The sequence below is a fragment of the Polyodon spathula genome, chromosome 18, assembly GCF_017654505.1.
Source record: "Polyodon spathula isolate WHYD16114869_AA chromosome 18, ASM1765450v1, whole genome shotgun sequence".
Classification (NCBI taxonomy): Eukaryota; Metazoa; Chordata; class Actinopteri; order Acipenseriformes; family Polyodontidae; genus Polyodon; species Polyodon spathula.
In genome coordinates this window covers 25,175,618-25,184,566 of record NC_054551.1, presented here as the reverse complement: position 1 = coordinate 25,184,566, position 8,949 = coordinate 25,175,618, and the positions used below count along the sequence as shown (strand labels likewise).

The window sequence follows — 8,949 nt, the reverse complement described above, 5'->3', positions numbered from 1 at the left end:
TCCCTGTTTACTGTTTTATTATTATTATTATTATTATTATTATTATTATTGTTATTATTATTATTATTAATGTGTTTGTTTTGGGATGTTGTGTTTTTTATTTATTTATTTTTTATTACATTTTCCTGTTTGCATACCTACTTTGTCATCTGCAGATAATTGATGTTCATCTGGGGTAATCCTTGGTGGAATCTCAGTTTTCAGCCTCCTAGGACTGCAAATTACTCATATCTCGAGTTAATTAGCTGCAGCCCAAAGTTACAGAAACAGGCAAGCTCACAGCAGAAGTATTTATGTGCCCAGCCAGAAAGCCCTGCCATGTTAATGGGTACATTTGTCCTTAATTGTGTGCATTACTGCATATAAACTCAGTGCTTGTGGTTAATGTTCATAGTTTCTATAGGAATATAGTATAGGTTGTGCATTTGAAATTTAATCATAATTCCTGCATTTGAAGTGGAAATACCTGAATTCATGTACAACTGGAACATTCCACTCTTATCAGCCAATGCTAATTACTCTCCTTGAGTAGTGATAAAATAGCTACAAGAATTCATATAGTGCCCATTTGTTGATAATGCTTAAGTTGATAGTGTTAGAAAATGTTCTACACACAAAAAGGATAGTTCAAATAAATGGAGAACAAGGTGTCTGATGGCACTTGGCACAGTAATAACAGTAAGTGCTCTATTTTTTTAATGGACATGTAACTTTAAACTAAATACACAGATTTAATTAAACTGAACTGGTAATTTAAGTGAAAGATCTTTTTTTTTTTTTTTCAACTTTTTTTGATGATGCAGATTTACTGTAAATATCTGTCCCCCTGAAACCTTGCTTAGGACCTCAGGTGAAAAAACTGTTAAAATATTCAAGAGTAGATGTATGTGGTTCCACAGCACTCAGTTAGGACCGGTAATTGTGGTGCTGGAAAATAACCAGTATCGATAAAGATGATTTTTACATGTGAGATTTGCTCCAGGGAATGTATCTCATCTCTCTTTTATCCCATCAAAATGATAAAAGACCTGTGTGCTACAGCTGCTAACACTCTTTCCCTTAGGTCTAATGCTTTTTCCTGACAGATACCGGTATATTATGTACAACAGATTTATAGAGCTGACACAATTGCAGACATGTTATGTATGGCAATATCTGTCTCGCCCTCTGAACACAATACATTTTGGGCATAAGCATGACCTGTGCTGATTCATTCCCCCCCACTGGAAATGTCTTTCCACAGGACAACAACTTTTACCTTTGGAACCTAAATTAAAAAATCTAGCCACCAGACCACAGAATGAATATTGGAGTTTATTGATTTCAGTCCAGCTTTGCAAGTTAAATAAAATGGCCAGACTTGCAGCAGGTGATTTAATAGCCGTGTCCTCTACGACTTTCCCATGCATACTAAACTACAGCATTCTCAAAACTTACAGTAGCCAAGAGTTGATGTTTGCTCCTGGTACACAGGAGTAAAACATTTGTAGGGAGCAAGTAAAATAAATGTGAAAATTACAATTCGCATAGAAGCAGTTCATACTTGAACATGGCAGTGCAGTATATAACTTTACTAAACAAAAACATGTATGCACTGCAAATAGAAGAACTATCTAAAAAATAAAAAAGTACCAGAAACCAAAAGTGGTAAAATCGTACACAAAGGAATGCCTTTTTTTTTTTAATTTAGGAGGACAATGCGCCCTGGACAGTTTATAGGCAAGCCCTCAGGCGCCTGGCTGGACCACAGAGCCTTGGCCACCCTGGACAGTGCTTGGCCAATTGAGTGTCAACCCCTGGGAGCTCCTGTCCTCGCTCGGCAAAGGAATAGCTTGGACTTGAACCAGTGATGCCCAGACTATGGGACGCATCCTGCACTCCACATGGAGTGCCTTTACTGGATGCACCACTCGGCAGCCCCCCAGGAATGCCTCTTAATCAAAATCACTTAAGTCATAAATAAAGGGGGACATTTATTTGGTGTGAAAATTAAACTTGTACCTGCTGTAGAGGAAGTTCCAAAATACAAATGTAGCAGATGTAGGCAAGTTAACACCAGCGTATATAACCCATAACGAGACAGAAACCGAGAACAAATACTTCAAAGTCATATTGCAGATACCATGTATTTATTCCAAAAGGAAAGCCTTTAAGGATTATTTTAAAAAGAGTCCAATGTGTTGGGGAACTATTATTAATGCATCATAACACACAATTCTGTCCTAATTGAAAAATACAATTCCAACATGGAAAACAGTTGGAAATAGAAGAGGAACACCAAATACCTTTTTAATTTGACTTTGTCATCAGAGTATGAAGCCCCACTGTTTTTACATACCACATGGATCATGTACAACCTGTTAACTATTTTATGGTTTGTTTCCTGGTACAACAAATACTCTAGGTGGTAGATAAACAAACACTGCATTCAGTGTCTCCTGATGTTGAATTGGATTCCGTTTTCATGAGAAAACAAGTGGCAATTTAATACAAATCTCCTAAAACCTGTTTTCCCAAAGAAAAGAAAAACTCAGTCACACACATTCACAAAAACACGAACCACCACCAGTAGTTTACCAGAGTAGTTCCTTTTATACTGTTTTTTATTTTTATTCTTTAAAACTAATTGAAAAGAAATAATAATAAAAAAACAGCCTTAAGTGTTATTTCAGTATTAAACTGGGTTTTCTTGTCAGGTTACATGCCTAATCATTTTGCCCTAAATGTGCCCCTCTGAAACTGTTGCAACAAAAAATGTAAATGCCTGCTTCCTTTACAATAATAACTAAGTGCTGCGAGCAGTTCTGGTTGTTTCAGGGTAGGGGGCTAGGTGGCACACTGGGTTATCTGGTTGATTTCACATTGGAAACCTGGGTTTAAGTGAAAGGAGGCTGCTGGGCTTAGGCCACAGTGAACTTAATTCACCTAACAAAACCACTAACAATTCAGCATTCTTGGCTTTAGAAAGGCTTGGGACTGAATAACAGCAGATATTGTGGTCAGGACTGAGGAGCAATCGTTGAGCTATAAGGTGTATTCTGCCTGTGTGTATACAAACTGTAGCAAGTGCTTTTGACCCTCAGCTTTTACATGCACAGATTCACGATTTTTCTGAAATAATTTTCGGAGTTACTGAATAAAGGTTACTACATGTTTTCCTGGGAACTTGAAAATTGATTTATAGTGGAGGATTATCATTTTTTAAAGGGTGCAAATGCTCTATTAAAACAGATAGAATATGGGACTCAAGTACAAAAACTAAATTATAAAAAAAGCAGCGCTTGCTCTCTGGAGCCAGGAAATCCAACCGAGACAACAGATTAGAAAGTTCGCAGTCCATAGTTCGCAGTCCATAGTTCGCAGTCCGTAGTCCTGCAACTATTTGTGCTCCTTGGTGTGTGCGAAGTACAACTCCATAGGTTTGTTGACCTTCCAGTACTTCTCACTGACCAACTCCAACGAGAAGGACCCGTTCAGCACCTGGGAAGAACAAACAGATGCAACAGAGTTTCAGAAACACAGCACGGCTCTTCCAGGGACAAGGTTACCTTCTGTTATTCGGGCGAAGCTGTTGTGCTGTTTCCTTCTTGCATGTATTCTTTTAAACCACTGTCACAACATCAGCATCCGGCAACGGACAACAAATAAATAACATGACAAAACTTATGAAAATAGGGAACGTCGTTCCCGATTCTGTGCTGCCTTTACCTGCAACCGCACTCAACTTTGCGGATTGTGAAACACGTTCTGGAAACAGGTTCTAATAGAACGGATTACTATCTAATACTTTAGAAATACAAGTATCACCGAATGGATGTGTTTATAATCCCCACAAACTTTCCCTCACCAGGTTCTGAAATCAAGCAAAAGCAAAAGGTTTCTGGAATACAGAAAGAAAAAAAATGATATATATTTGGCAATAATGCACGGCAAAGTTAGGCTGCCCTCCAGCCCACGCCACACTCACTGTGAACTGGCCACTGGTGGTAGGAATGTAGATAGTGTACTGCTTCTCACTCGCTGCCTCCACATTAATTGGGTTGGCATCCCCGCTTTTGCGAAGCTCCTCCAGGGCCAGCCGTACTGCCAGGTATTTTGAAAGGTGGTCCACTGTGGCATTTCCCGATGTCTTAATGTACCTGGGTACAAACCGAATACTGAAAAGGGTTACTTTTAAGAAATGTTCTACTGTCAAAGGCTAAGGAGCATGAAATGACATGTTAATGTTTAAAAGGGACTTTTAAGAGAACCCTTATTTTATTAAGGGAAACAAAATAATTGACAATACTAAAATATTTTGTATGCTCCATGGTCTAGGAGTAAAAGCAAAGGTTTGAAGATCTAGGGATACTGGGTCTAAATCCAAGTTCAGCAACAGACTCAAAATGTAAATTTCAAGCATGTTTCGCTGAGATTTAAATCCAGTATCCCCTTTCTATTCAGTCCCTTTCTCTGACCCCCAAAACCAATTTATGCCATCAGACCTTTAGCCTGAGACCAAACTGCCTCTCAAGGAATTCGAGACGGCTGTAAGATCACTGACCCCTCACCTGGTCTGTGTGACATCATCCTTCTCCATCAGTGTGGGGTGCGGCCGAAAAACAAGCTCAATCTCGCTGGCCCCGTCCAGCGCCAGGTCCCCCGCCACGTTCTCGGTGGTGTTGTCCATGTCGAGGCCCGAGTCATCGGAGGTCTTTGTCCGCTTGATGCTGGGCCCCGCCTCCTGATTGCTGTGTACCGAGGCATTGCTGCAGTGAGAGCTGTCACCATTGTCCTCTGCCCCACTGCCATTCTCAATCTGGTGCTTCTTCCCTCTCTGGAGCCTGCATAGAGTTGATGAGGGTATACTAATGTTCATATATGCTGGAGTATTACAAGCATATCATTACATCTCTACGAATAATTGTTCTGCTTTATCTGTGTGTTTAAACCATTAGTTCCCTATTACTGTATATTCTATATTATTACAGAACTGTCCTACATTACTGGTGGTACAAACAATGTCATGTTTTGATAATGAAGTGAAGGCCCCTGTCTGACCGGTTCAGGGCCTGGATCTTGAGGCCCTCCTCAATGCTGTGGCTCAATGCCTGCTGGTTGTTGTGTTTGCTGATCCGGGCCAGGACGCGCTCCTGGTGGGCCTCGTACTCATCTCTGCTCGGGTAGATCTTGCTGATCAGCGCATCGAAGTTCGGATCATGGCGCAGAGAGCGCTTCGACACCAGCTTCTTTCGGCAAGTTGGGCACTCCTTGTTCCTGAAACACACAAGAGCTCTTCACGTAGAATTTTACCTGACCAGAACAATATTTTACATGTATAAAAACAACCAAGTTAGATCGTACATTAATACATCTCCTACAGATTCAAACACTGACAATTAATAATGGATACAAGTAAGTTGAGTTTAATTAAGATCACTCTGCATTTACTAAATACTTTGCTTCTTCAACAAGGAGAACAAGAGGGTTTCCAGTTATTTTACTGCTTCTCCCAATATATAAAAGACAGCAACATTTTTATATGCATGTGGACCGGGCAAAGATCTGTACAGAAACATAAGTAGAATGGGATAGTTGTGGCAATACCCATTCATTTGGGTAAATACCGTGAATGTCGATTCCAGTCAAATGTTCATAGCTCTTAAAGCTCCTTCTAGTGTTTACAGTTAGGGAAGGCTAGAGGACAAGTAGGAACTTTGCACCCGTTCTGTTTAATTTATAATGGCTGTAGTAGCCAGCCCTCAGCATCTCCTGGTAAAATGTTTCTAGTGAACAAATTAAAACAGGCCCAATGAACAGCCTGTACCCGCTGCGCAGAGCTGTGATGATGCAGTCGGCACAGAAGCGGTGCAGGCACTCCTTGGTGGTCATGGTGTTCTTCAGCATGTCCAAGCAAATCGGACACATCAGCTCACTGTGGAGGCTTCTCGGGGAGACAGCAATCTCCAGCCCGTCTGTGATCGCCTCCTGTAAGCAATGTGGGAAAACAGACTGACATTCATTAATAGTAGTTGTTTTAAAAAGGGCTGCCCTATATGTCAAAGTGACAGACGTACAGACAGATGGAACAAGCAATGCAAGAAGACAGCTCAGCATCAGCGCATAGCAGGCATTGCATTACAAACAGAGCAGCCCTGTGTGTCAGATCAGACAGGTTCGGATGTTCTCAATAACCGTGCTATACAATACTGTAACCAAGTTGTATCACAAGTGGTTTTCAAGAACACAGTTGAACTTTCCAGTCACTCAGTCTAAAACTACTCTGATTATTAAAGTAAATGTAAATAGTTTAATTTCTTTCCACTTTATTATAAAACTGCTGAAAAGTAGGAACATGGTTTATATATATATATATATATATATATATATATATATATATATATATATATATATATATATATATATATAAAAACAGAACCCTCTGGTCTCTGCTAGGCTGGGTCTTACCTGGGGAGTCCGCTGTAGTTCGTACAGGCTGAGTTCCCATGTCTTACTCAGGGGCTGTACCCCGTTAGTCTGCACGGCCTGAGTCATTATCAGAACTGGAGAAAAAAAGCACAGCAGCTGGGTTATAGCAGGTCACTCAGTCACAATGCCTTTTATTTAAAAATAAATACAAATAATAATAGATTGATAGAGATGGACAGATAGACAGAACAGTAATTCATAATTACTAATTAACCTAATCATTCTATGACCAGGCTAAGGTTGGTAAATATCTTTCAAAGGAGGATGGCTCAATGACATGCTCTTACCCATATTTTGCCAGGAAAAAAGTGTCACGGTAAGTTACAACTTACAACCTCAGCAAACTGATAATAAACATGTTAATATGTATTTTACACTTAATTGATCGCTTTGCATCTTCATTTCTGTCAGCCCTGAATTAATTACTATTTATATCATACTTTATAGGGGCTTACAAACAGTGTCTAGATACTGTTAATCAGGACTTCATTGACATTTACTTTAGTTGTGACCGTATTGGACCTGGTTATCCCGGTCCAAGCTGGTGCTAGTTATATCGTTACCCTGAACAAGGTCTGGGCGTTCAAATACCAGTATATATAAACCACACAATGTGTGCTCCTATACAGCAACTGTTACTGCAATGGTCTCAATATTAATTCCTGCAACTAAAAGCACAAACATTTCTGGAAATAAATAAGATGCATTTTTGCAATGTAATCTAGACCGTTTTAGGCGCAAAAAGTTTGTTATAATTACATTTGGCTACAGTGGTGCTTCAAAGCACGGCGGTTGTTACAATTCTGTAACTGACTCTTTAAAAATACACATTCGTTTCTCGTCTGCTCTTTAATTAAATTACCACAACAAAGCACGTAATGTACAGTGAATCCTGTTTCTTTTGCAACGTTTTACACAATGCATTTCCAAATATACTAGGTGATTTCGTGTATATTAACCAAAGCCATGCACTTTTAATACATCAATAATATTTATATTATAATGTTCACTATGAACCTATAATTAGTCCCTTCTATATTTTGATTCGGAATTGTTTTTATTAAAAACTATACTATATTTTACGATCGTTTCACAATCTGTGTTATCCATTTAACCCGTTTAAAAAAAAAAAAACTGAAATGTACGATACCTATACATTGTGGGGTAAACTAATTATTATATAGAATACTAAAAACACCTAGAGCCCTTCTCTTTTCCAAGATATAATTTCAAGCAAGTTGCTTTTAGACAGTAAAATCATGTTCTCACCATTATCCTTTGTGTGTGATTTATTGACAACCACACTGCTATTGCTTACACTGCCAGCTGAGGAGAACGCATCCAAGTGCCTATAAATGCTAGTTTCTGCTTAAATAACCATTGCATATTCATATCAAATATATGCTTAATAATGTACGTTATACACTTTCTCGATTTCTAAATTACATTTTTTTCCCCTTATTATTTATTTTACAACGACAGCCTACAATTGCAACCTTCTTGTAATATTTCCACAGTTAGGACTCCATTTTTCACCACAGCAAATTTCCATTATTTTTATTATTGTTATTTCAGGCGAGCAAGCATCCGCAGTCAGTGTGAATCGTCGTGGCTGTCCACTGTCTGTTAATGTACTTACATTTTCAGTGTTTGTATCCAAGCTACTTCCTAAAGCTTCCCAGCAAATTACAATTTCAATATGGCGAGCTATGGCTCCGCAATGGAGTTTGGGAAACGGAGGGAGATAAATATTCATACACACTAGTCAGGCGAAAAAAACAGGGCTTCTTTTTAAAAAGGTCGGAAACTTGCAAAGTGATATTGTGAGATTTAAACGCTCTTTATTGTTCTAAAATCATTGTAAACGTGTTCGAGACTGGTTACAATAACGCAAAGAGTGTGTTGTAAGCGCAGCATTGTGTTTGTTGGCATGTTCTTGTAGTGTCAGAATCATGAATCACAATTGCAGACGCAATGATCAGGTGCAAGAATGCAAGCTCAGGTCCTGCGGGGGACTCATGTGCGCAAAGGATTAACCTCGTGTTTTGTTCGTATTTAAACATTTCCTTTAATGCAAATAGAATAAATCCATAAAGTTTGCTGTTTTGTTATTGGTGTATTGCGTTGACTGTCTTCCTTGTTCAGTATTTAAATCTTAACATTTTTCAGAGAAAATAATAAAAGGAGGATTGAATTTATTTTATTACTTAGATCAACTTTTCTTACGAGGGTAAAACTATGCAGCATAAGAATGGATTACTTACATATATAGACTCCATGCAAAACATACAACTACAGTAATTTAGAGTTTTATGTGACAAGACTTTAAAATAATTAAAAACCCTCTATTTAGCAAAACCTCTTTCTGGCAAGCTACTGATCGTTTTGCGCTGTATTTTCTGGTTGACCCCGGGAAGCTCTGGTGCCCTACCACAACACTATTGACTTACTTCCTGCAGCAGCTGGTACACCCACTTTGCT

The 8,949-nt window shown here is 38.8% G+C and overlaps 1 protein-coding gene across 5 annotated transcripts; it reads right to left on the bottom strand.

Moving 5' to 3' along the window:
• Nucleotides 1–1,298: 1,298 nt before the first annotated feature.
• Nucleotides 1,299–8,849, bottom strand: LOC121331246 (E3 ubiquitin-protein ligase RING2-like). Of its 5 annotated transcripts, none has more exons than XM_041278512.1 (7): nt 8,733–8,849; nt 6,448–6,542; nt 5,807–5,967; nt 5,041–5,256; nt 4,551–4,823; nt 3,968–4,157; nt 1,299–3,480 (listed from the first exon to the last, which is right to left on the bottom strand). In XM_041278512.1, the coding sequence occupies exons 2-7, from the start codon at nt 6,532–6,534 to the stop codon at nt 3,379–3,381; spliced, it is 1,029 nt and encodes a 342-aa protein (XP_041134446.1). In that variant the 5' UTR covers nt 6,535–6,542; nt 8,733–8,849; the 3' UTR covers nt 1,299–3,378. The 5 variants fall into 5 exon arrangements, with proteins under 5 accessions (XP_041134446.1, XP_041134448.1, XP_041134445.1 ...); XM_041278514.1 differs by lacking the exon at nt 8,733–8,849 and adding an exon at nt 8,108–8,426 and having other exon boundaries at nt 3,968–4,139; XM_041278511.1 differs by lacking the exon at nt 8,733–8,849 and adding an exon at nt 8,108–8,425.
• Nucleotides 8,850–8,949: the final 100 nt, after the last annotated feature.